This window comes from Hylobates moloch, unplaced genomic scaffold (genome assembly GCF_009828535.3).
Source record: "Hylobates moloch isolate HMO894 unplaced genomic scaffold, HMol_V3 SCAFFOLD_8, whole genome shotgun sequence".
NCBI classification, from domain to species: Eukaryota; Metazoa; Chordata; class Mammalia; order Primates; family Hylobatidae; genus Hylobates; species Hylobates moloch.
This window is the reverse complement of record NW_026652283.1, coordinates 52446027-52472707: the sequence shown is the minus strand read 5'-3', so window position 1 is coordinate 52472707 and position 26681 is coordinate 52446027. Positions and strand designations below refer to the sequence as shown.

Below are 26681 nucleotides of genomic sequence, written 5' to 3'. Positions count from 1 at the left end.
TGAGTAACTGGGATTATAGGCATCTGCCACCACGCCTGGCTAATTTTTGTATTTTTAGTAGAGACAGGATTTCACCATGTTGGCCAGGCTGGTCTCAACCTCCTGACCTCAAATGGTCCACCTGCCTCGGCCTCCCAAAATGCTACGATTACAGGCATGAGCCACCATGCCCAGCCCATTGTAGGGTTATTAATTGGCCTAATTTTAATACTGTTGTGTCTCAAGGCATAGGGAGTCCTGAAGAGGGGGAGAGAGACGGGAGAATGGCTGGTTGGTGGAGCATTCAGAACACACACAACATTAAGTTCACTGCCTACAATTACAATAGTAACATCAAAGATCACTGATCACAGATAAACATGACAGATATAATAATAATGAAAAGACTTGAAATATTGTGAGAAATACCAAAATGTGACACAGAGACATGAAGTGAGCACATACTGTTGGAAAAATAGCTCTGATAGACCTGCTTGAGATAGGGTCATCACAAACATTCAATTTGTAAAAAATGCAATATCTGCAAAGTGTAATAAGTTGAAGTGCAATAAAATGAAGTATTATTATTATTCCCACTTCATAGATGAAGAAACTAAGGCTCCAATAGGTAAGTTGCCTAAAGAGAGGATTACACAAAAGCATGAATATCCGGAGACATTTTAGGAGCCATTTTAGAGGCTGTGTACTATAGTCACATAGTGAGTAAGTGGTAGAATAGGGATTCACACCCAGAAGCCTAACTCCAAAGATCATGGTCTTAACCTCAAGACTATATGGCCTTTTTGTTTAACAAACAGTGGTTGAATTGCTACCGTGTGCACAGCCCTGTGCTACGTACTGGTAGTACTGAGATAAAACTGACTCCATGTCCAAACTCATTTATGGGGTATATACCAGAATTTCTAATTAGTTGGGATTCAGTTGGGTGACAAGACTCTTCTGTTGGAGAGCTTGGGCACAGGGCTAGCCTCCAGGCAGAGATGGAAGACTAGACACTCTCACAGAATAACAGGGCATAGTGTAGGGAGACTGAGGAGAGCTGAGGCCTGATGGCAGTGCAGGCACTCAGAAATCCTGCCTGGGCCTCTAGACCAGGAAGAATGGCTTAATTCCAAATCCTGCAGGACAGGATTTAGGGACTGAATCTACAGATTGGTGGGAGGTCTATTCTTTGGAGTTGGCTCCGAGCAGCTCAGGAAGCAGAGGCAAGGGCATAGGAGGAGTGGATCAAATACTCCTTCGATGTTTCTTAGTCATAAACACACAGAGCTTTGATGTGGATATGGCAGATTTCTCTCAATAATGTCTAAGATTTCCAGTGTTAAATGTTCACTCCCTCATTTATTCATTCACTCATTTATCCATTCATCTATTCATTTATCCTCCCACTCACTCATGAGCTGGAGAAAATATCTTCCAGAACTCATAGGGAGAACTGCTGTACATACAGTCAGAAGGAATACTTTGATAAGCTGATTGTGATGGAGAGTAAGATGCTCAAAGACCTTGCTCAATGAAGAGAAGATGGTGATTCATATGCTCTCCAAGGAGGGTGAGTATGTTAGATGCAGGTTTTGTTTTATGGAGTAAGGTTATGCAAGTCTGGGCCAGAGCTGAAATGCTGAGGACATGGAGAAGCCCAGCCCTGACAGAAACAACTGCTATCTTTGTTTTTCTTCTCTTCACATCTAATCTATCACCATTCCCTGTAATTTTACCTCTTAAATACCTCAATGAATCTGTTCTTACTCTATGCCTGTTGTTACCACTCTAGCTCAAATTCTTATTTAGTCTGACCTGTACTACTACAAAGATCTTCTAACCAGCCTTACTGCCTCCTCTCTCTTCTCCTTCCAGTCCGTTCTCTACGCCATTGTTAGAGTGATCTTTCTAAATCTCAGATCTAATTATGTTAATCCCTTGGCTCAAAATCTCTGATCTTAAAAAATAAAGTCCATACCCCATAGCATAGTATTCAGAGCTCTTTCTAGCTTCATCACCTACCTATGTCCCATCTCCTACCATTCCTTAAGTTCTTCAGGAGTACTCACTGTCAAAAAGCCTCCCTTCTGCCAAAATACCACTCCTTTACTTTTCTGCTTGGAAAACTCTTCTTTAGAAAAGTTGTTCTCCTTGTATTGCCAAATAAGCACATTTTCATGTGATGCTCCTGGGCTTGGTGCAGATTCCACCCATGGGAATCATTATGCCTTCTACCATATAGTCCCAGTTTTCCTCCTGAGCCTATGATAGTATTGCACTTTCTTACCCCTTGAAAGTTGGGTGTGGGTTTGTGACTTGCTTTGGCCAGTGAAATGGGAAAAGTGGAAGTTTTAAGAGCCAATACATGACTCACATACTTTCTTCCCCTCTGGTAGTTGCTCTGTCAGTCTTTATCCTGGAATAAAGATGACAAAAAGCCGAGCACCCAGCCAATCCTTAATGGATATTTAATAATAATAAAAAATAAAACCTTGTTGTTTAAGCTACTGAGATTTGGGATTGCTTGTTCCTGAAGAACCCAGCCTATCCTACAGGATATATTATCCCCACTTTGACATCTTCCATAACTACCCCAAATCACTATGTTTCTACCTTACCTCAACTTGTGTGACTCTTTTTTTTTTTCTTTTGAGACAGTCTTGCTCTTTCCCCCAGGTAGGAATACAGTGATGCCATCTCAGCTCCCTGCAACCTCTGTCTCCTGGGTTCAAGCGATTCTCGTGCCTCAGCCTCCCAAGTAACTGGGATTACAGGTGCACACCACCACGCCTGGCTAACTTTTGTATTTATTTATTTATTTTTTTTGAGATGGAGTTTTGCTCTTGTTGCCCAGGCTGGAGTGCAATGGCTCAGTCTTGGCTCACTGCAACCTCCGCCTCCCGGGTTCAAGCCATTCTTCTGCCTCAGCCTCCTGAGTAGCTGGGATTACAGGCATGCGCCACCACACCCAACTAATTTTTGTATTTTTTGTAGAGACGGGGTTTCTCCATGTTGGTCAGGCTGGTCTCGAACTCCCAACCTCAGGTGATCCACCCACCTAAGCCTCCCAAAGTGCTGGGATTACAGGCATGAGCCACCACGCCCGGCCAACTTTTGTATTTTTAATAGAGACAGGATTTCACCATATTGGCCAGGCTGGCCTCAAACTCCTGACTTCAAATGATCTACCTACCTTGGCCTCCCAGAGTGCTGGGTTTACAGGTGTGAGCCACCATGCCTGGCCAACTCATTTTTTTTTTTTATACCGCTTATCTGGTGCTGATGACATATTACCTCATATTGCTAATTATCAATTTGCTGTTGTATCTTAGCCACCTTCACAACTCTATTGAGGCTTCCTGAGGGCAGGGGTGGTGGTTGTTCTATGTTATTATCACACTAAGTATAGTTCATGGCTAAGGCAATATGTTGTAATGGGTGCAGGAGAGAGACAGATTAGTTCTGAATGAATCTTAGTTTCCTCACCTGTAAGATGAGAGTAACATATATTCTCCAGGGTTTTCTAGTATTTGTGGATAACAGGTGCAACCTATATAAAAATAGTGGCATACTGAAATTATTTTTCTCATTATTTATTTTTATTATAACTGTAGATGGTGTTCAGTAGATGCTTGTGAATAAATCAATCTTTCATTGATGGAGGTGTGGTGGTACCTGCATTAGACATGGAATCAGAAGTCCTGGATTTGGCTGGGCACGGTGGCTCATGCCTGTAATCCCAGCACTTAGGGAGGTTGAGGCAGGAGAATCACTTGAGTTCAGGTGTTCCAGACCAGCCAGGGCTACATAGTGAGACCTTGTCTCTACAAAAGTAAAAAAAATTAGCCAGGCGTGGTGGCACGTGCCTGTGGTCCCAGCTACTTGAGAGGCTGAGGTGGGAGGATCACTTGAGCCTGGGAATTTGAGGCTGCAGTGAGCTGTGATCATGCACTCAGGACTGGATGACAGAGTAACATCCTGTCTCAAAACAAAAAAAGCTGGATACACTAGCGAGCACCTGTAGTCCTAGCTATTCGGCAGGCTGAGATGGGAGGATCACTTGAGCTTAGGAGTTCAAGGCTGCGGTGAGCTATGATGATTGCACCACTGCTCTCTAGCTTGAGTGACAGAGTGAGACCCTGTCTCTTTAAAAAAAAAAAAAAAAAAGTCCCAGATTTAAGGCCTAGATTTGTCACCAGCTTTGTGACCTTGACCTTGGGAAAGTCACTTGCCCTTTCTGCAATTTTTGTATTCTCAACTATAAAATGTAAATAATAATGACACCTACCTCACTGGAATCTCATAGAATTTAAATGAGATAATATATGAGGACATGTTTTATACATGCTTAAGCGTCACACATTCTGAGACTTTAATTGTACAGAGAAGATTGGCTGGTCCCTCACACGAGGACTGTGTGGAAAATTTGGAAGCATCCCAATGTGCCCTGATAACCCTTTGCTGTTGGTCTGGTCTTTGTTGCTTGCTTACGTGTTTGTCTTTCCAACTAGACTATGAGCTACTTGTGATTAAGAATTGTCTTAAAGTCATTTTTTGAAAAAATGTTTATTTCTCCTTACATAAGAGTAATACATGCTCATTGTAGAGATAATAAAAATACATGAAGAAGTCTGGGCACAGTGGTTCACACCTGTAATCCTAGCACTTTGGGAGGCTGAGGTGGGTGGATTGCTTGAGCTCTGGAGTTTGAGACCAGCCTGGGCAACATGGTGAAACGTCATCTGTACTAAAAATACAAAAAATAGCCGTGTGTGGTGGTGTGCTACTCAGGAGGCTGAGGTGGGAGGATCACTTGAGCCCAGGGGGCGGAGATTGCAGTGAGCCAAGATTGCTCCACTGCACTCCAGCCTGGGCCACAGAGTGAGACCATGTCTCAAAAAAAAAAAAAAAAGATTACATGAAGAAAATCAAAATCTCAGTAATTCTTGTCTCTTATTCAGAGAAAATCTCTATTAACCTTTTGATGTGTTTCTTCTATTTTTTTCTGTGCACATATAGTTATAAAACTAATAGATCACACATACAAGTATTGTTTCATATCATTAAATATTCTTACATACATGAACTTACATAAAAATTCTTTTTTTTTTTTTTTTTTTTTTTTTGAGACGGAGTCTCGCTCTGTCGCCCAGGCTGGAGTGCAGTGGCGCGATCTCGGCTCACTGCAAGCTCCGCCTCCCGGGTTCACGCCATTCTCCTGCCTCAGCCTCTCCAAGTAGCTGGGACTACAGGCGCCCGCCACCACGCCCGGCTAATTTTTTGTATTTTTAGTAGAGACAGGGTTTCACCATGGTCTCGATCTCCTGACCTCGTGATCCGCCCGCCTCGGCCTCCCAAAGTGCTGGGATTACAAGCGTGAGCCACCGCGCCCGGCCCAAAAATTCTTACATTTTAACCATTCTCCTATTGTTGAATATATAAGTTGCTGATATGTTTTTACTGTCTAGATAAAGTTGTAACAAATGTGTTTTTGTACATACATATTTGTCTGATTTTCTATTTTTATAGGGAAAATTTTTCTAATTTTGTGGGAAAAATTCCCAGAAGGAATATTTCTGGGTCAAAGAGTATGAACATTTTTAATGCTCTTAAGACTTCCAAATTGATTCCCAGAAAGGCTAAACCAAGTTCCACTCCCACAAGCAAGATGTGAAGTTGTATATTTCACTGCATGCTTATCAATCATGGGAATTATTATTAAAAATAAGGGGCTGGGCACAGTGGCACAAAACCTTAGTCCCAGCTACTCGGAGACTGAGGTGGGAGGATTGCTTCAGCCCAGAAATTCAAAATTGCAGTGAGCTATGATTGTGCCAGGGCACTCAGCCTGGGAGACAGAGTAAGGCTTTGTCTTAAAAAAAAAAAAAAAAAAGAAAAGAAAAATAAGGTTAAAACTTTTTATGTAATAGTTACCCACTCAACATTTCTTCTGTGCTTGTTCATGCCTCTTGTCCACTTTTCCATTAGGATTTTAATTATTCTTATTAAATTCTATGAGATTTAAAAAATCGTTTTAATCTAGTCAGCAAGCACAATACAAGACACATAATAGATGCTCCTTAAATATGCCTTGGGTTGGGCACAGTGCCTCACCCCTGTAATCTCAGCACTTTGGGAGGCCGAGGCAGGTGGATCATTTGAGGTCAGGAGTTCGAGACCTGCCTGACCAACATGGAGAAACCCTGTCTCTACTAAAAATACAAAATTAGCTGGGCATGGTGGTGCATGCTTGTAATCCCAGCCACTCAGGAGGCTGAGGCAGGAGAATCACTTGAACCTAGGAGGCAGAGGTTGCAGTGAGCTGAGATCGCACCATGGCACTCCAGCCTGGGCAACAAGAGCGAAACTCCATCTCAAAAAAAAAAAAAATGCCTTGGGTTATTAGTTAATTGTCTTGGGGACTTTTTAGGAACCAAAGCAGACTTTCTAAGAGATTGTTTCTTTTCTTTTCCTGCCCAGGACACAGCTGGGCAGGAGCGGTACCGGACCATCACAACAGCCTATTACCGTGGGGCCATGGGCTTCATTCTGATGTATGACATCACCAATGAAGAGTCCTTCAATGCTGTCCAAGACTGGTATGAGACTCATATTCATTCATTCATTTAGCAAACTGTTCATTAAAACCTAACATGTGCTAGGTCCTGTATTGTGTGCTAGGGAAGCCCAGATGAATCAGACATGGTTCCTGGCCTCAGTTCACAGATGAGAGGAGAAGACAGATCCATAAGCAGGAATGAAAATATCATGTGATAGGCCGGGGGCAGTGGCTCACGCCTGTAATCCCAGCACTTTGGGAGGCCTAGGCAGCCAGATCACCTGAGGTCAGGAGTTCGAGACCAGCCTGGCCAACATGGTGAAACCCTGTCTCTACTAAAAATACAAAAATTAGCCAGGCATGGTGGCATGTGCCTGTAATTCCAGCTACTCCGGAGGCTAAGGCAGGAGAATTGCTTGAACCTGGGAGGCAGAGGTTGCAGTGAGCTGAGATCACACCACTGCACTCCAGCCTGGGCAACAGAGTGAGACTCTATCTTAAAAAAAAAAAAAAAGAAAAGAAAGAAAAGAAAAGAAAATGTGTGCTAGGTGCAGTGATGAAGCGAGGCATCAGGGCTGTGGGAACCCAGCAGAGGGCTCTCTGACCCAGTTTAGGGAGTCAGAGAAGGTGCCCTGGAGTTGCTGACACATATGCTGCATTTTGTAAGATGAACAGGAGTTAGCCCGAGGGACAAATGAATAAGGATGTTCCAGAAAACAAGTACAGATGTGCAAAGGTGAGAAGGTAGGTGCGAGTGTTGAAGGGCATAGGTCATGAAGGGTTTTGTGTACTGCTATAAGGAGTTTGGATTCTGTCCCATAGGTGATGACGTACGAATTAGAAACCAACAGGTTCACATTTGCGTTTCAGGAAGATTACTGTAGCTCCAGTGGAGAGTGAATGCACATAGCTCTTAAAGTTTATCCCTGGGCTGAGCCAGGTGTCCAGGAGCACATACAGTCCAAGTTCATCAAGGCTCAATATGCAATGGAAATCAGTACAGCACCCCAGAGTTGCAACCTCCGAGCAACTTATAGCTTTCCTCCTGGGGCACGATTCCCAGGAGAAGGGAGCCTGAGGGGAAGGACATGTGAGAGGGAGGGCCAGGACCCAGTGTCCCTGCTCAGATGAGGATGGGAGAAGGTAGGACATCTGTGTGGTGGCTGTCCTTCAGAATCGGAAAGGCCGAGCAGGCCAGGCACACAGCAGCAGTGCTGGCCAGTGCTGGGCTTGTCTCCTCCCTTTTGCCTAATAGTGACCTTCGAGGACTTCGCTTCTCCCAGGGAGCAGTTGCCATAATTGTGTGAAGCTGTGTTGGCTTCACAGACCTTGTGGGCTGCCTGCTGCACTCCCCTGTTCTGACCAGCAGTTCAGGGTGTCATCAGCATGTCTGTCATTCCTGGGGGTCTATGTTCTCCTTTTCTGCCTCTTGGTTATCCTCTTCTTCCTCCTTTCTGCCCCTTCCTTTTTAATAACTCTTTCTTCCCTCTACCTTGGATCTTTCTCCTCTCCTTCCTCTGTTCTCTTCCCCTTCCCTTTACTTTCTCCACTCATCATTTTCCTCCCTTCCTCCCCTCTCCCTGCTCCTCCTCTTCTCTCTCATCACATCTCCCCTGAAGTGTCTCCACACTGCCCATTTCCCTGTTGGCCTTGACCCTCTTCCTTTCCTCCCTCAGTCTCTGTTCATTCTGCCTCAGGAACACGGTGACTTTAACACCTGGTGACGATTCCTCCAAGAATAACCTGAGTTTGTTGCTAATCTGGGAGCTGAGAGGAAATGGGGTGGGAGAAGGGAGGAAGATGAAGGAAAGAGTAGAATGGGAGATAAGGAGAGCTGGCCCCAGTTACCTGCCTTGAGTCTGAAGACTGAGGGTCTATCTCTCCCAAGCACCGGCCTTTGAGTTTTGTCTGTGAGTAACTTGGTCTCAGCCTCACCCCTACCTGCCATCCAAGCCCCAGTGCCCAGAATTTGGCCTGGTTTCCTGTGGGCCCACAAGAAGTGGTGTTTGAGTGAATTCCATCCTTTGAGGGAATGGCTTCTCACCATAAATGAGAAGGTTGCTGGTAAGATCAGCTTTAAGAGCAGGGTCAGTAATAGGTTCAGGTTGCAGTTAGGGTTGAGTTAGGTTGTCAGTGTCAGGGTAGAGTCAGATTCAAGATCTGCTTCAGGACTAACCATTCACTGGCTCGTTCATTTATCAACATTCACTGACACCTTCTTTGCTCTGTGTTCTGTGCTGGGTATTGGCATCCCAAAGATGAATAGGTCGGTCCTTGCCCTCAGGGAGAAATAGAAATTCAGCCAAGTGTAATAGGTGTCATGGTAAATGTGCAGGAGACCAAAAGAGGAAGTAATCATTTCTACCTGATGGGGTCTTTGGGGAATGTTAGGCCCATCTCCACAAAAAGATGTCTTCATAATATAAGAGAGTCCTTTTTTATTTCCTCTTAAAATTTTGTTTTTAATTATAGAAGTAATACATGCTCACTTTCAAAAATGTGAAAAGTACAGAAATTTGAAAAGGTTTTTTTTTTTTTGAGATGGAGTCTCACTCTGTCACCCAGGCTGGAGTGTAGTGATGCGATCTTGGCTCACTGCAAGCTCTGCCTCCTGGGTTCACGCCATTCTCCTGCCTCAGCTTCCCGAGTAGCTGGGACTACAGACGCCCGCCACCACGCCCGGCTAATATTTTTTTTTTTTTTAATTTTTAGTGGAGACAGGGTTTCACTGTGTTAGCCAGGATGGTCTCGATCTCTTGACCTCATGATCTGCCCACCTCGGCCTCACAAAGTGCTGGGATTACAGGCGTGGGCCACCGCACCCGGCCGAAAGTATTTTTTAAAAGTCTTATAATCATCTTATATGAAGGTAACCACTGCTGACATTTTGGTTTCTGCAAATAATCATAATCCGAGGCGTCAGGGAAGGTTTATGAATCACATAGGAGGAGGTGGAGGCTAAGTGGATCTAGGGGAAGCTTGAAGAGGCTCCCCTCAAGGTGTTGTGGGATCAGCACGGGGCCCTCGAGGATGAGTTAGTTGTGGGGAAGGAATTCCCAGTGTAGGCAAAAGCACAAGCTGTGGAAGAGTTTTTGGGGAATGAGTAAAAAGGTTTGGGAGGCAGGAGAATGGGTAATGAGGCTGGAGAGACACAGCATGAGTAATCTTGAACTGAGGAATCTGGACTTGATCACATAGCTAGCTGGGGGCCAGAGAAGGCTTTTAAGAAAAGATACCTTGTGATCAAATACCTGTTTTAGAAAGACCTCTCTTCCCAGTGAGGAGAGGGATGGCCAGATATGGTAGAGGTGGACTTCAAAAAGATGGATGAGGTTTGCAGCTAGGGCTTAGGAGTCAGCATCTGTGACAGCCAGCAGGGACAGGTATCTGTCTGTCCTCAGCTGAATTAATTGGCAATAACTTGGGTGTTGCTAGTCCTGTGGAAGAGAAACCATTTCTTCACACTTTGCAGTTTTCTTTTTGTCATAGGAGGGTATGTGTCTTGGTCGGTTTGGGCTGCTATAACAAGAATACTATAGACTTGGTGGCTTAAATAACGGACGTTTCTTTCTCACAGTTCTGGAGCTAGGAAGTCTAAGATCAAGGTGCCAGCAGCTCCAGTATCTGGAGACAGCCAGCTTCTTGTTGTATCCTCCCATGGCCAAGAGAGAAAGAGAACTCTAGCTTCTTTCTCTTCTTATATGGACACATTTATTAGGACTCTAGCCTCATTGACATAATTACATCCCAAAGACTCCACCTCCAAATACCATTACATTGGGGATTAGGCTTCAACATGTAAATTTGGAAATGGGGACACAGACATTCAGTCTATAGGAATATGATTAACATATCTCTTTCTATCTCATTTTAGGGCTACTCAGATCAAGACCTACTCCTGGGACAATGCACAAGTTATTCTGGTGGGGAACAAGTGTGACATGGAGGAAGAGAGGGTTGTTCCCACTGAGAAGGGCCGGCTCCTCGCAGAGCAGCTTGGTATGTACATGACACATGTGTGTGCACGTGTGCAGTTGTACACATGCTCATGAGGGTGGAGTAAACAGAAGGCATGAGTGTGTTTGTATTTATGACATTAGTGTTGTGATTGTGAATTATGTACCTCTGTGATCTGTGTGTATTGCTTTATATTTGTATGATGTTCATATGGGCTTTGTGCTGTGAGTTTTAGATAATTCATCATTTTTGATATGTATATATTTTGTTATATTGAATATGTAAATAAATTTTAAATTTATAAACTCTTATTTTAGGCTGGGCGCGGTGGCTCACGCCTGTAATCTCAGCACTTTGGGAGGCCGAGGCGGGTGGATCACGAGGTCAGGAGATCAAGGCCACGGTGAAACCCCGTCTCTACTAAAAATACAAAAAATTAGCCAGGTGCAGTGGCGGGCACCTGTAGTCCCAGCTACTCCGGAGGCTGAGGCAGGAGAATGGCGTGAACCCAGGAGGGGGAGCTTGCAGTGAGCCAAGATCACGCCACTGCACTCCAGCCTGGGTGACAGAGCGAGACTCCGTCTCAAAAAACAAAAAAAAACAAAAAAAAACCTCTTATTTTTACCAGTTCCTTCCACAAAGGACTTGAGATGTCTTATAAAAATTGCCACAATACAACAATAAAAATAAATAAATAAGTGAGAAAATTGGAGCAAAGGGAAAGCAAGGGTGAGGGAAAAATAAGAGGAAGCTAGGATAAGTATTAAGTTCTTGGACACCTGCAAGAGTTGGGCCAAAATGTTGCCTTTGAGCTTCCTAGCAACCTTTGCCAAGAGGGAAACATAATCAGTTACATGGTTTAGAGTGTCCTAGTATAAAAACAAACCCATTATTCCAGAGAAGCACTACTCTTCATCATCAACTGTAGAGCAGACGCTGTATGCTGAATGTGACCATGTTCTGAATATCAACCATCCTTCCAGCACTGAGTATTTATATGCTGTTCTTATAGTTTATCTCAATGCAAATTCATGCTTCTCACCAAAACACAATTCACAACAAAAGTAATAGTATGAAGGAACAAAACTATGTGATTTGAGTATGTAGCTCATCGATGTCCTGACTTTTTCCAAGCTTAACATATTTTGATCCTCGTGCTCCTTTGAGGCCTAGGTGCCCAGGCATGTCTCAGTGGCCCCAAAGCAGAACTCTACCTACCTTTGCTTAAAAGAAGAGCTTTTATTTTATGTATTGGGGTCCAGGGTAAGGTTGCCTTACACAAAGAGTTCCATGCCTGTAGGTGTGAAAGTTTGAAATCTTCCTCTAGAATAGATGTACTGCTTAGCTTTTAGCCAGTCTCCCTAAGTATATCTCACATCCTAAGGGTTGTAAGTATTGAGGAGTGGAGAGTTTAAAGTCTCTGACAGTTTCTGAAGAACAGATATTTGGGCTTATAGGTGGGTAATCTGTATAAAATACAAGTGTGAATTGTGTGTGTTATATATTTGCATTATGAGTATGTGTGTATGTGTGTGTTGTATACTTTTTTCTCCCCAAGGTGGCCTGTAAACTGTAGCAAACTGTAAGTGCTTAATAAACAGGGAGGTTGGGTCATCTTGGGCCTTGCTGTTTCTACGCTATCACAGAGGTTCTCAGAGTCCAGAAAATGCCTCCATGTGGTCCATAGAACAATAAGCAAGTGATGAAGCCCACACCTGGAGAACTTCAGATGGTCCCTTTAGGCTTTCAACCTGTAGTCTCCCTGGAGGCTCCCAGCACTCTCCTTGGACTGACTATATTTCATCTGCTTGGAGTGCTGTCTTTTACTCCCCATCTTCTACCCTCATCCAGCTGGTGAGCCCCCACTCAGCTTTCAAAACAGCTCACACTTCACATCTTCTATGAAACCTTTCCTAGCCCCCCGCCGGAGCTCTTTATTTGTTCTCTCAATGCACCCCATACATAGAAGAGTTACAGTACCCATCACACTTGGATGCACTCATTTACTTGTCTGTCTCCCGAAAGTTCCTTGCAGACAGGAAATGAATCTTGTTTGTCTTTGTGTCTACTGTGCCTAGCATGCGGCCAGGCACGGAGGATGCAAAAATATGTTTTGATTAACTTTGTGATGTTAAGTATTTGGGTACTTCATTTTATTGTCCAATGAAGACTTCCTGAGTGCCTACTCTGTTCTAGGCCCTGAGCTGTGAAATAGCCTACATTTCCTGGTCTGAAGAAGCTCGATCCAGTGAGAGAGCCTACAGTGACAGTCATAGTCCAGTTGGTCAGGGCTGTGACAGAGGGATGTTGGGGGAGCATAGAGGAGGAACCTGATTCTCCTGGGATCAGAGAACATAATGCCCAAGTGGAGTCTTGAAGATAAGTAGGACCAGTCAAGTGAAGAAGAGAGTTAAGGGCATTCCGGGCAGGGGCATAATCCCGGCAGAGGCAAGGAGCAACCTTGTGGGTCAGGGAACCATAAATCACCGGATAGTGTGAGTCTGGAGTAATGTTGCCCAAAGAGGGGACTCACGCCACTGGAATTGTGCAGGATGATTTTGTGTATTTATTTTCTAATACATATTTGGATATGTATTAGAAAAAAATATACCAGCATGCCAAGCCCTTCTCACTAAGATTTTTTTTTTTTGAGATGGAGTTTCACTCTTGTCACCCAGGCTGGAATGCAGTGGGATGATCTCGGCTCACTGCAACCTCTGCCTCCCGGGTTCAAGTGATTCTCCTGCCTTAGCCTCCCGAGTAGCTGGGATTATAGGCACCCAGCACCATGCTCGGCTAATTTTTTGTATTTTCAGTAGAGACAGGGTTTCATCATGTTGGCCTGGCTGGTCTCGAACTCCTGACCTCGGGTGATCTGCCCACCTCAGCCTCCCAAAGTGCTGGGATTATAGGCATGAGCCACCTCGCATGGCCATTCTAAGATTTTTTTTTTTTTTTTTTTTTTTGAGACAGAGTCTCGCTCTGTCGCCCAGGCTGGAGTGCAGTGGCGCAATCTCTGCTCACTGCAAGCTCCGCCTCCCAGGTTCACGCCATTCTCCTGCCTCAGCCTCTCCGAGTAGCTGGGACTACAGGCGCCCACCACCATGCCCGGCTAATTTTTTGTATTTTTAGTAGAGACGGGGTTTCACCATGGTCTCGATCTCCTGACCTCGTGATCCACCCTCCTCGGCCTCCCAAAGTGCTGGGATTACAAGCGTGAGCCACCGCGCCCGACCCATTCTAAGATTTTTTAAAGGTGAATTGGTTAAACATTTATTAGGTGCTTACCATGTGTCAGGCACTATTTATTCTAAGTGTTTTAAAGTATTACACATCTAATTTAATCCCTCTAAAACTCTCCAAGATATGTTCTTTTCTTATCTCCACATTTTGTGTGTGTGTGTTTTTTTAACAGATGAGAAAAGCGAGGCACAGAGAAGTTGAGTAACTTGCCAAAGTCACACAGCTAGTAAAAGGGTAGAACCAGTATTTCAACTCAGGCAGTAGTCTGGCTCCCAGAGCCTGTGCTCCTAACCACTTAACTTTACTACACAGCAAATGTGGTAATCATAGCTGATATATATTGAACAAGGTACTATGTGAAATGTTTAGCATTAATTATCTCATTTAAGTCTCTTTATAAACCTTCAAGCTAGGTACTATAGAGCATGTCCAATACTCTCAAAAATGAGGTTCAGAGAGGTTAAATAACTTGCTCAAGCTTATACCATTAGCAAGTGGTGGACTCAGTATAAACCTATCAAATTTATTTAGGAAAACGTGAGATTAAATCTTAGTGCCGTGTTTTTAGGAAGGCACTTGAAGAAGACCTTAATGAATTGGTTAGGTTTGGGCAGGTCAAGGTAACCCATCTCTGCCTAACTCAACTCCCTGAGCTTTCTGCTACTGATCACCAGAACTTGCCTATTTACATGTTTATCTCTCCTCCTAGGCTTCTACTGCATGGATTGTGTCTGATTTGTTTCATTATCCTAAGGACCCAGCATAGGGTAGATATTCATTAATACATTTTACTTATTCAGCGAAAAACATTTATTGAGCACGCTGAGCCAAGTTCTGCCCTGGCACTTAAGACATAATGAATGATGAACAAACAGCTGCAATCCTTACTGTCATGGAACTAATGGGGAAAGAGACATTAAACAAATACTTACACAAATATTAATTAAAAATTGTGCAAAAAAATGGGTGAATTGTATGGTATGTGAATTATGGCTCAATACAGTTGTTAAAATTGTGATAAGTTCTACTTGAGTTAGGACTTTTGTTATTGCAAGTGATAAAATTGCAAATCAAACTAGCTTTAATAAAAAAAAATAGAATTGGCTGGGCGCAGTGGCTCATGCCTGTAATCCCAGCACTTTGGGAGGCTGAGGTGGGTGGATCACTTGAGGTCAGCCTGGTTTGGTACCAGCCTGGTCAACATGGTGAAACCCCATCTCTACTAAAAATACAAAAATTAGCCGAGCATGTAGTTCAGGAGGCTGAAGCAGGAGAATCCTTTGAACCCAGGAGGCAGAGGTTACAGTGAGCTGAGATTGCCCCACTACACTCCAGCCTGGGTGACAGAGCAAGACTCCATCTCAAAAAAGAAAAAAAAAAAAGAGAGAGAGAGAATGTATTAGCTCCTGTAACTGGGAAGTCCACGAGACCCAGGGCTCAATTGCACTCTCCATTTCTCAGCTTTACTTATCCCCTCTCCTCCTTCTATAGCCAGACTCTCTGCATGGGGAGTTAGAGGGATGATGGCAGATTCACGGCTTCCCAATTCCTCTGAAAAGAGACCTTCTCTCTCCCAACCACTATGAATCAATCCCCGGGAATACTATGATTGGTCACCTGTGAGTCATGTGCCCATCCCAGTGGCTGGGGGAGGCAAGTATGGCAACATAGTCCCAATATAACTGTTTAAAATGGTGGTTTCCTAAAGGAGGGAATGAAGGGGGCAGATAGAAGTTAACATAAGTCCACCACAAGTGCTATGAAGAAGTGCAAGAGAGAAACCTAATTTTAGGCTGGAGAGTTAAGGTTTTCTGAGAAAGTAACACTTAAGGTGAGAACAAAAAGATGAGAAAAGGCTAGCCAGGCAAAGAGTAGAGTGTGGGGAGGGGCATGTTCCACATCCAGAATAGTCCCAATGTGGGTTAAAGCGTGAAATATTTATGAAATTGAAAGAAGGCCATGGCACAGGGACTAAATAATCAAGGGAGAGTAGCATGAGATGAGGATGGACAGATGGGCAGAGATCAGATGATACAGGATCTTGTAGACCACGTTAAGAATCTTGCAAGGATATGATCAGATCTGGGAACGGTGAGGGGGGATGCTCAGCCTTCCTCACCCTCACCCAGTGACTACCCCTCTGCTGTCTCAGGTATTAAGTCAGTTTCAGTGGTATCTTTGCCAGTGCAGTAATGCCATTCTCTGCTTTATGGGATCCCTCCTCAGGATTCCCTTTCTTGTAGCTTTTCTCAGCACACTCAGTCAAGACTATTGATATGGCCAACAATTCGCATTTATTAAAGCTGTGAGGCCGGGCTTGGTGGCTCACACCTGTAATCCCAGCACTTTGGGAGTTCAAGGCAGGTGGATCATCTGAGGTCGGGAGTTCGAGACCAGCCTGACCAACATGGAGAAACCTCATCTCTACTAAAAATACAAAAATTAGCCAGGCGTGGTGGTGCATGCCTGTAATCCCAGCTACTCGAGAGGCTGAGGCAGGAGAATCGCTTGAACCCGGGAGGCAGAGGTTGCGGTGAGCAGAGATCGCGCCATTGCACTCCAGCCTGGGCAACAAGAGCAAAACTCCGTCTAAAAAAAGAAAAAAAAAAAGCTGTGTGTTGTGGTCGGCCTTCCATATCCTCAAAGTTCCTGGGACTTTGTTGAGATCATATAGATGCTGAGGCAGGTGGGTGTTTGGAGCAGTAGAGGAGTTTTAGGGACTTTTATTTCAGGAAGCATGACCTTTTAGGGTTCTGCCTCCATGTGCTCCTCGGAAAGGGGCTTCTTGTCCCTTTCCTGGATCTGACTGGAGATCTGGCCAGAACCCAGGGAAGCTAGTAAAAGGGAAATGTGCTTCTGCCTACAAAGGAAGGAGAGACCATCCACAATGTATTTTTTTGTTTTATTTTGTTTTGAGACAAGGTCTTGCTCTGTCATCCAGGCTGGAGTGCAGTGACACAATCTTGACTCACTGCAACCTTCACCTACTGGACTCAAGCAATCTTCCTGCCTCAGTCTCCTGATCCCAAATAGCTGGGATTACAAGCATGGCATGCACCACCATACCCAGCTAACTTTTATGTTTTTTGGTTGTTTGCTTGCTTGCTTTTTTGGTAAAGATGGGGTTTCACTATGTTGCCCAGGCTGGTCTCAAACTCCTGGGCTCAAGTGGTCTGCCAGCTTTGGTCTCCCAAAGTGCTGGGATTACAGGCTTGAGCCACCATGCCCAGCCCAAAATGTAGTTTTGAAACACACACATACCAGCATAGTGTAATGGGAAACGCACGCCCAGACTAGGAATTAGGAGATTCAGAGTTTTATCCTGCTTCTGCTACTACTTTACTATGTGACTTTGAGCATTGCATTTGCTGTCTCTGGGTCTCTGCATTTACCTATCTGTAAAACATGCAGTTTGGATTAGTTGAGTAGGAAGATCTGTTTGGCCCTTTCCCACTTTGATTCTGTGATTTCAATTTACCCAATTCCCCATTCATCACTCAGACCCCACAGACTCTCATACACTGCCTTGCTTATTTTAGGTGCTCAATAAATGTGTGTGTGTGTGTGTGTGTGTGTGTGTGTGTGTGTGTGTGTGTTTTCTAGATTGAGATGAACCAAGGAACCTTGCGTCATTGAGTGGTTGCAGAGAAAGAAAGGCCTAGTTGGCACTGATAATAACTAACAGTGTCTTAAAATTCACAATATGCTTTCACGAAAATCCTCTTGTGACCTTTGCTGTCATTCCTAGCATGGAAGGCTGCATTATCATCAGCTATAGTAATACAGTATTTGTATTGCTGTATAGTACATAGTATATTATCACCAGTACAGTAGTAAACCAGTGATTTTCTTGATGAAGAAGCTGAGTCCAGACCACTTGCATTTTCTTGCACACAATGAGCTGTGCCACACTTCTGTATCTTTATTTTCCCACTCTAAGATTATGTAACTTTTCTAAGCCATGTAAGTAGTAGATGGCAGGCCCCGTACTCAAACTCAGACTTTGACTCAAAATCCTAATGTTCTCATATCATCCAATGATGTTTTCCCAAAAGCCTGTCATAGTTTCTCTTCACATTTCCACCCTCAGCCACAATGTTGGTGAGATTTCTTTAGATTATGCTGTGGTAACACACAACCTGAGTCAGGAGAATAAGGGTTTCTTTCTCACTCATTACATACCAGCTACAAGTCAGCTGCAATTCTGTTCCATGCATTTTCTTACTCTGGGGTCCGTTTGGGATGGCTAAACCACGCAAAGCCTCTTAAAGCTTCCTTGGGACTTAGATCACATCACTTCTGTCCACATCCATTGGCCAAAGCAAGTCACATAATCAAACTTGATGTCGATGGAGTGGGGAGACGTATTCTTCCCACAAGGAGGCACTGCAAGCTAGTGGTAATGTGGAGGTATAAAATCTCTTGCAGGCAGGGCAGTTCACAGTCACTGAACACATCATGGACTCTGGGGACACAGAGGTGAATGGGTTCCCTTCCCTCAAGATGCACACTGACTAGGGAAACAAAATTGTAAACAGATAATTATAACCTTCTTTGAGTTGATGGCTATGCCAGTCCTCATCCTACTTGCGATTATTCTTCACCCTCTCCTGTTGTTTTTCCTGCAACCCCCTCTGAGGGGTTGACCTTTGCAGGCTATGTTTCCCAGGCTCCTGTGATAGTAGCTTCTGGCTGGGACTAGCCAAGGGGAGACATTGGCAGGTGATTGGAGATGCAGAAAAGGGAGAAATCCAGGTATTTTCCCCCTGCCTCAGCTGGCCCCCCAGCAGGGGCTGCTCCTCTACTGTGACTCCTGCTTTCATGGTTCCAGCTTCTTTTAGCTCTAATACTAGTATTTTTTGCTTTTGATAATCTCTGGGTTTCCTCAATATTCTGTTTAGCTTCTTAGTTCTTCCATCACCTATATAAGCAATTCCTTCTGGTGTAAAGAAGAGTTCCCATTTTTCTGGTTGGAATCTGACTGAAACAATCACACAAAGTTCCATGAGAGTACAGGGGAGAGAGATATTGTATGTTCTGAGTGGTAGAGGTGTTGTGGGGAAGAAAAAGTGAAGCTTCTCTGGGATCTGTAATTCCACAGATGAATAATGAAGATGATTAGGAGTAGTAGCTAGAGATTAATAACATGAGCAATGGCACAAAACGAGGAAGCACTGATGTTTCTGGAGCATAGTGTGAGCCAGGAAGATGAAGCTGGGGGAGTAGAGACCAGGCCATGCCAGGTCTTGGGTGTTCAGCCAGTGAGGTTGGATATTGAATTGATCAGACCTCTTTCAATCCCAGTGACACAAATCCAAGTCAAAGTAGCTCAAGTTATAGGGACAGGTGAATAGCTGAAGCAAAATGGAAGAGAAGGTCCATCCAAGGTGCCGGATGGATTGTCCACATGACACTCAAAGTTCCAGAGAATGAAAACAAGCCTTGAATAGAAAGGAAGACAGTGAGTCCCACTGAGCCCAAATCATCAGTGACCAGAGGATGTGAGTTGAAGGCTGATAAATGACAGAGATGAGGTAGTGTCAGAGCAGGATGGACAAGGGATCTGAACCGTGGAGGACACATGTTCTGGAGCAGTGTTGGGATGAGGAGAGGTGAGTTTAGCTGGTTGCAAGTTTCTGAATAGAATTCTGAGGTCATATTCAGAAGCAGGCAGTGTGGATGCAGTCTATGGGTCTGTGACAGCTGGCTTTGGACAAAGTAGATAAACATGATCATTTTGGTGGGGGGGGTGGGGGAACATCTCAGATTCAGTTAAGAATGAGCCCCATTAAAGACAGCAGAAATGTCATTGTTCTACAGCCAGTTAGGAGGAGAAAAGGACTGGGGGCTAGTCTGGTTAATTGGTTGTCATCTTCCTGGCCTCACTAGATTCTCAGCTCCTAAAAGTCCTTATTAATGAACTGAGGAAAAGGTTAGCATATGGACCTACTAATGAAGAATATTTCAGGAATCTGACAGTAATTGGGTGGGGTGTATTTGGGGTTATTCTGCTAAGCAAAAGAGGCCCTTGAGCTGGCTAGACCCATGAGTTGGTAACTTGAGTCACAGTTCTCACATTCCGGGTACCTTTGAGATGACAGTAAAGACATCTCCTTGCATGACACAAGAGCTCCCCCTGTTTGGCCCCCTGCTGACTCAACTCGCACCACTTAGGGTTTCCTGCTCTAAGGATAACAAACTGCTATGGCCCTTTTTGCATAGACCAAGGCTGATTTTGCCCCCTTATATGTGCTCTATTCATGCTGTCTCCCCTGCCTGTTGTGCTATGCTAGACATGCCTGTGCTCACACATACACTCACAGTGACATGTCTTTGTCTAGCTGATATCTGCTTAAGCATCAGCTTCTCCAAGAAACCTTTCCTGGTCTCCAGGCTTGGTTAGATGCTTTCTCTGTGCCCTGACAATCCCCTGGCTTCCCTCCATTCCAACACTTATTGTCCTGTAATATTGTCAATGTGTCTATCTTCCACAACAGACTAGGGGCTCCTCAAAGGTAAGGGCTGTGTCTGATTCACCTCGCTGTCCCCAGTGCCCAGCACAGGGTCTACCATGCTCGTTGAGCTGAGCTTTCATGACCCACACTATCTGCATCCCCTCAACCACACCCTCCTTGCTCATTCCCACCTCCTTAATTCAACTATTCATTCCACCAACATTCACTAAGCACCTACTCTTCCAGGTGGTGCTGGGGCTCAGAATGACATAGTTCCTGTTTGGGGAGCTCCCTGTCTGTATGGACTTCTGCCATGCAGGGTAAAAAGTGCTATGGCAGGAGGAAGCACAGAGGAGAATGAAGATACCATATGTAAGCTGAGTCCTAAAGAATGAGAAGAAGTTAGGTGAAGAGTTTTGCTTAATTATTTTTAATGTAATTTATTTGTGTATTCATTTATTTATTTATGGTCTCGAACACCTGGCCTTAAGCAACCTTCCTGCCTTGGCACCCCCAAAGCACTGGGATTCCAGGCTTGAGCCACTGGCACCTAGGCAGTTTTGCTCAGTTCTGACTTTTTTTTTTTTTTTGAGACAGAGTTGCACTCTGTCGCCCAGGCAGGAGTGCAGTGGTGCAATCTCAGCTCACTGCAACGTCCGCCTCCCAGGTTCAAGCGATTCTTCTGCCTCAGCCTCCCGAGTAGCTGGGATTACAGGCAGTGCCACCACACCCGGTTAATTTTTGTATTTTTAGTAGAGACGAGGTTTCACCATGTTGGCCAGGCTGGTCTCTAACTCCTGACCTCAGGTGATCCACCCACCTTGGCCTCCCAAACCGCAGGGATTACAGGCATGAGCCACTGCACCCAGCCTGAGTTCTGACTTTAAAGGCTCACATCCTCACTAACTTCAAGAAGCTTCCTCCTCCTCTCCTTCCCTGCCAGCTTCTCTCTCTCCTGCATCCCTGCATGGCCTCTGGTTTCCTCTACCTGGGTTAGAATGTTACAGCTTGCTCTGTTGCTGTTCCACCTGAGAGTGAGACAAGGAGGCATAAGGGATAGACCCCTGGCCCATCTCTGAGTCTCAGTTTTCCTGTCTGCAAATTACAGGTGCTAACCTTTGCCTTGCCCCACCCCACTCACATGGTTGTTTTCGTATTTGTGAACTGTTAATGTGAACTGCAGGTGGGAGAGACTGATGCCTTTATTAGTATGTCTTTTCTACAACTATAATTGATCTCCCTGTATCTGTATCTCTAACACTCAACACAAGACATGGCACAAGGTCAATGCTCAATAAAGACTTGGTGGGCCAGTCACTGTGGCTCATGCCTGTAATCCCAGCACTTTGGGAGACCAAGGCGGGCAGATCACCTGAGGTTGTGAGTTCCAGACTAGCCTGGCCAACATGGTGAAACCCCGTCTCTACTAAAAATACAAAAATTAGCCGGGTGTGGTGGTGGGCACCTGTAATCCCAGCTACTCGGGAGGCTGAGGCAGGAAAATCGCTTGAACCTGGGAGGCAGAGGTTGCAGTGAGCCGAGATTGTGTCACTACACCCCAGCCTGGGCGACAGAGCAAGACTCTGTTTCTCAAAAAATAAATAAATTAAAAAAAAAAAAAAAAAAAGACCTGGCTTATTGATTGACCATAAGTGATGAAGACAAAGAGATTTCCCCAAAGGCCCTGGAGACAGTAGAGGTGCAAGGAAGCTGGGAGTAAGGTGGGCCAGGAACATATAGGAAAGAGAATTGCCATGTATTCACATGCCAATCACATCATATACTTTCATGGATTTAATTTTCATTACTATCCTATGGGGTAGGTAATATTCTCCTCTTTCTATAGATGAAACAGAGACTGGGAGCAATTAGGCAACTTGTCCAAGATCACACAGCTAGTAGCTGCCCTCTGTACGATGTGGCATGTCCTCCCCTCAGTGCCACTTCCTCACAAGGGATTTGTGCCCCTGGCCTTGAACTGTGTCCTCATCTTCATCTGAGCTGAAAACCTATTTACTTATTTACCGGTCTGCCTCTTTCCTAAATAAGCAATGCACTCCCCGCACCTCCCCAAACACTGCCACTTGTGATAAGGCAGTCAAAGACTAGGGAGTCAATTTTTGTGATGTTCATTAAGGAAAAACGATATGCTGGAGGGTCTCTGAAGCTGACTGGGTTTCTATGGCCTGAGGATAATGAGCCAGCAGCTGCCGCCTCCTTCATCACATGTCCACAATTAGCAGGCACTTCTGCTGCTTGTCTTTCTCAGGTCAGGAAATGGGCCATAGGAGAGGCTGTCAGCTGGAGGTGGGCTGGCAGGAATGGCGTGTGCCTTCCAGCCAAAAGGCTGGGAAAATAGAGGCCTTGTTTATACCTGGGGGGCTTCAGCCCTCTCTATGGACAGTGGAATAATAGGGAGAAAGAGGGAGGGGGGAAAAGATCCCTCCTTTGTTAGAGAAGATGATAAAAGAGGGAGAAAGAGATGGAGAGGAGGTGGGAGGAACAAGTTGAAAGAACAGAAAGAAACTGTCTTTATAACAGGCCACTTTTTTACAGCAATGTATTCATCATCTCACTCACTCCTCCCACCTGTTCTTGGTAGGAAGACACTGTTGTTTTTCTTATTTGACAACAGGGAGTCTGAGAATTGGAGAGGTTAAGTGAGCAGAGAGCTGAAGTGACTTGCCCAGACTCAAATACTGTTAGTCGAATTAAAGCAAAGGAGGCCAAAGAGACTTGTAAAGGAAGAAAAAGGTATAATCAGGAAAAAAAAAATGCAAAGTGAAAGAGAAAAGGGGGAAGAAATGAGAAGCAGAGCTGTATGTGGACTTTGGAGACAGCCAAACCCAGGTCTAAACCCAGTTTCCACTAATACAGCCACATGACTTTGTGTGAGTTATGCAGTCTCTCATATTCTCATTTATAAATTGGAGATGATGTTATTTACCCAACTGGTTATTGTGAGGATTAAAGAAGATGATATCAGTAAAGCTCCTAGCATAGTGTCTGGCATATAGTAGTTGCCCCAAAGATATTAGGAATCCCAAGGAGAAAGTGCAAGGGACACAGGAGAAAGGCTCCAAAAGAAGGGAAAGAGGAAGGCAGACAGACAAGAGAAGTGGGAGAGGGCCGGGGACTGATGGAGAGGGCCACTTTTGCTTCTAAGGGCTGCCACCAAGCTGACCAAGATTCCTCGGGTGGAAAGCAGGCTTTTTGAATCAGGAGGGCCTTTGCTGTGTCTCTTGGGACAACCAAGTTCTTTTCATCACAGAAAGTGACGCTAAGGGTCTCAAGATACAAAATAGACAAGAATGTTGCACACCTCAGATGTAGTTTTCCCTGGGCCTTGTGTTGGGTTTGTGGAGGGAGGGTGAGATCTATTGGATCGTTTTAGTGGAATTCAGGGAGGAGGAACCCCACTGAGTGGAAATAAACCAGTGTGGCTATGGGTGGAAAGGGCAAAGAAGACTTATTCAGTGTGAATCTTGAGGGCCCAGACTAGAGCTGGCCAGCCTAGGGGGAATGAGAGGCAGGGGAAAGAGGAGGAAAATCCCTGCGAAAAAGTTCCACTTCTCCTACTGGTGCTTTTCCTTATCTTGGACAAGCTAGCTTACTTCTGTAAGCTGGTGCTTGTATTAGTGAAGTGGAGAAGATCTGACTGAGACTCCTTCCTCAGGGGCAACATGAAGATCAAATAAAATAATCTATCCGATAAGCGCTTTGGAAACTGTAAAGTGCTGTGGACACAGATTTATGCATTTGCTCTGTCAGCAAACACTAATGACCCCCTCTGTGTCAGGCACAAGGCTATACATTTCACATACATTGTCTTGCCTGATCCTTGAAATAACTCTATGAAGTAGGTAAAATTATCCCTTTTTGCAAACCAGGAAATTGATTTGTAAAGAGAATAAGTGATTTGGCCCAGAATTAAACAGCTGGGCAGTGGTGGAGCTAGGATCAGTCTGACTGAAAGACCAGTGCAGGAAACTCCTGCCCTGTACCATCTCCTTGAAGCAGAATCCCCTGCCTGTGGAATTGGGCCTCTTTGCTTCACTGCTGAGCACTGGACATATTAATCCAGAGTGCTTGGGCTGAGGGCACAGAAGGGTTCCAGCAGAAGGGATGTGAAAAGTCCTTATCTGTATCTCTCCTCTTTCCAGGGTTTGATTTCTTTGAAGCCAGTGCAAAGGAGAACATCAGTGTAAGGCAGGCCTTTGAGCGCCTGGTGGATGCCATTTGCGACAAGATGTCTGATTCACTGGACACAGACCCGTCGATGCTGGGCTCCTCCAAGAACACGCGTCTCTCGGACACCCCACCGCTGCTGCAGCAGAACTGCTCATGCTAGGCAAGGCCCACCTTCCTGACCTCCCCTCATTGTGGCCCCACACCCAGTCTGCTTCTCCCTGTTACACACTGTCCACTCTCAGCCCACTCTCCCTGTTACACACTGCCCACACTCAGAGCAAGATGAGTTGCTGCTATTCTTTGCCTGCCCCTGGGGTTCTCTGCAGATGGTCCCAGTAATAGATACTCAGCACTAGACTAACAGAACAGGTCACTACATGGGTGGGGAATCACTTTACAAAAGAAGACTCTGTTTTACCAAGGGGATTCACTACAGGGACTTAGAAAACAGTCTCTTCTCTGCCTTTAAAATGAGAGTTCCTCCATTTAGCAAAAGTTGACGCACACACATTCTTCAGGGGCATGCCAATTGCGTAAAATGCGGCTCGCCTGCATAGCTAATCCTGTTAAAGACAACTTCTCAAAGCACAACGTGCTTGTTTCCCATGGGCTCCCTGTGGAGCTTTCTCTCACTACAAGTCAAGCTTGGGCTCTCAAAGCCCTGCGCCTGTTACCACCGATGCCCACAGGGCCTGGGCAGTTGCTGTGGCGACAGGAAGAGCTAATCTTCAGAGAGCGCAGACTCTGTAATGATGCTGAAGGAGCAAAGGCTGAGTCAGAAACACACTTAAGAGAAAGGGATTATCCCCTACAAAACGCCAGAGGTTCCTGCTATATGAAAGAGCAAGTAGGTGTGCTCCAGAAAGACAAACAGAGAAAAAGAGAAACAGGCAAGATCAAGAAACAGATCACGAGTTTCTGATTTTGCTGCTTTCCAGTTGGTTCTTCACTGTGGGAACTTGGTGAAATTGGTTATTGGTTCTTAGACTCCTAGAACCTGAGGATTTTAGATTTGATGGGATTTCCAAATTTACCTAGTCTGACTAGTCAGGTCTAACCTTCCTTTTTCTGACAAGTGACTGTCAAGCCTAACAATCAAATCTCTTTCTTGTAAAGCACACCTTCTAGGCAGGGACAGGAGCTCATTTTCCACACCATCTTTGTCAACTCTCATAGAAAGTTTTCCTTGCTTCAAGCTCAAATCTGCCTCCTGGAAATTCTTCTTCTTCTTCCCTCCCTGTTGGTACCAGCTCTGCTGTCAGAGACTTCACAGTCTGTGCTTCCTCTGCCCTGTGACACCTTCAGACTATTTGAGAACAGGAATCGTGACTCCTGGGACTTGCCTTTTCTCTAGGTCAAATACCTCTATAATTCCATCTGCTGTTCTTCACAGGGTCTTCTCCCTATCCTGCCCCTTTCCTCCAATCCATCTTTTAACTGCTCTTGAGCAGTCTAACTGAGAAGTATGATTCAAAGCAAAATAAATCTTAAGGTGGCATGACCCTGAAAAAATTGAGAAAATTGAACTCAGAGATCCTGATCCCAACCCCTTTCTCCTAGGAGTGAAACCTTAGTTTCTACCAGAGAGCATGGGAAACCACTTCTGGTGGAAGCCCCTTAATTAAACACCTGAGGAAAAAAAGAAAAGAAACTCAGAGACCAGAATAAATTAGCTCATTATTCTAGCTTGCTTGGCCACAGGGACATATTTGGTTTTGGCTGAAATAATGACGTGGAACTGGCAGTGATTCCAGAAAACCTTTCTTCTCTGTCATGGCCTGAATCCTCAGCCACCTCAAAAGTCAGCGGGCAGGGGGAGGCTCGCCCCAGTTTTCTCTTCATTTCAAATGCGGCTCATTGTCCTAGAAAGGTACATTAACTAGCAACCAGTCCAATGACTAAATAAAAGGACCATCCAGCGTGCTGTGGCTCACACCTGTAATCCCAGCACTTTGGAAAGCCAAGGCAGGAGGAACACTTGAGGCCAGGAGTTTGAGACCAGCCTGGGCAATGTGGTCAAATTCTATCACTACAAAAAAAAAAAAACAACAACAACATTAGCCAGATGTGATGGTGCATTCCTGTAGTCCCAGCTACCTGGGAGGCTGAGGCAGGAGGATTGCTTGAGCCCAGGAATTTGAGGTTGCAGTGAGCTGTAATCATGCCACTGCATTCTAGTCTGGGTGACAGAGTAAGACCCTGTCTCTCTCTCTCTTTCTCTCTCTCTCTTTTTTTTTTTTTTTTTTAAAGGAGTCAGCTCTACAAAGATGTTGCTTTCTTTGATGCAATGCAGA

General features: G+C 44.9%; 1 protein-coding gene across 1 annotated transcript in view; it reads left to right on the top strand.

Annotated features, from left to right (window-relative positions):
• Window positions 1-26385, top strand: part of RAB3B (RAB3B, member RAS oncogene family) — a 74225-nt gene extending 47840 nt beyond the window's left edge. The window contains exons 3-5 of the mRNA XM_032160836.2: window positions 6463-6581; window positions 10416-10540; window positions 24360-26385. Coding sequence (XP_032016727.1) covers window positions 6463-6581; window positions 10416-10540; window positions 24360-24547 — 432 coding nt within the window. The 3' untranslated portion in view covers window positions 24548-26385. The remainder of the gene's footprint in view (window positions 1-6462; window positions 6582-10415; window positions 10541-24359) is intronic.
• Window positions 26386-26681: the final 296 nt, after the last annotated feature.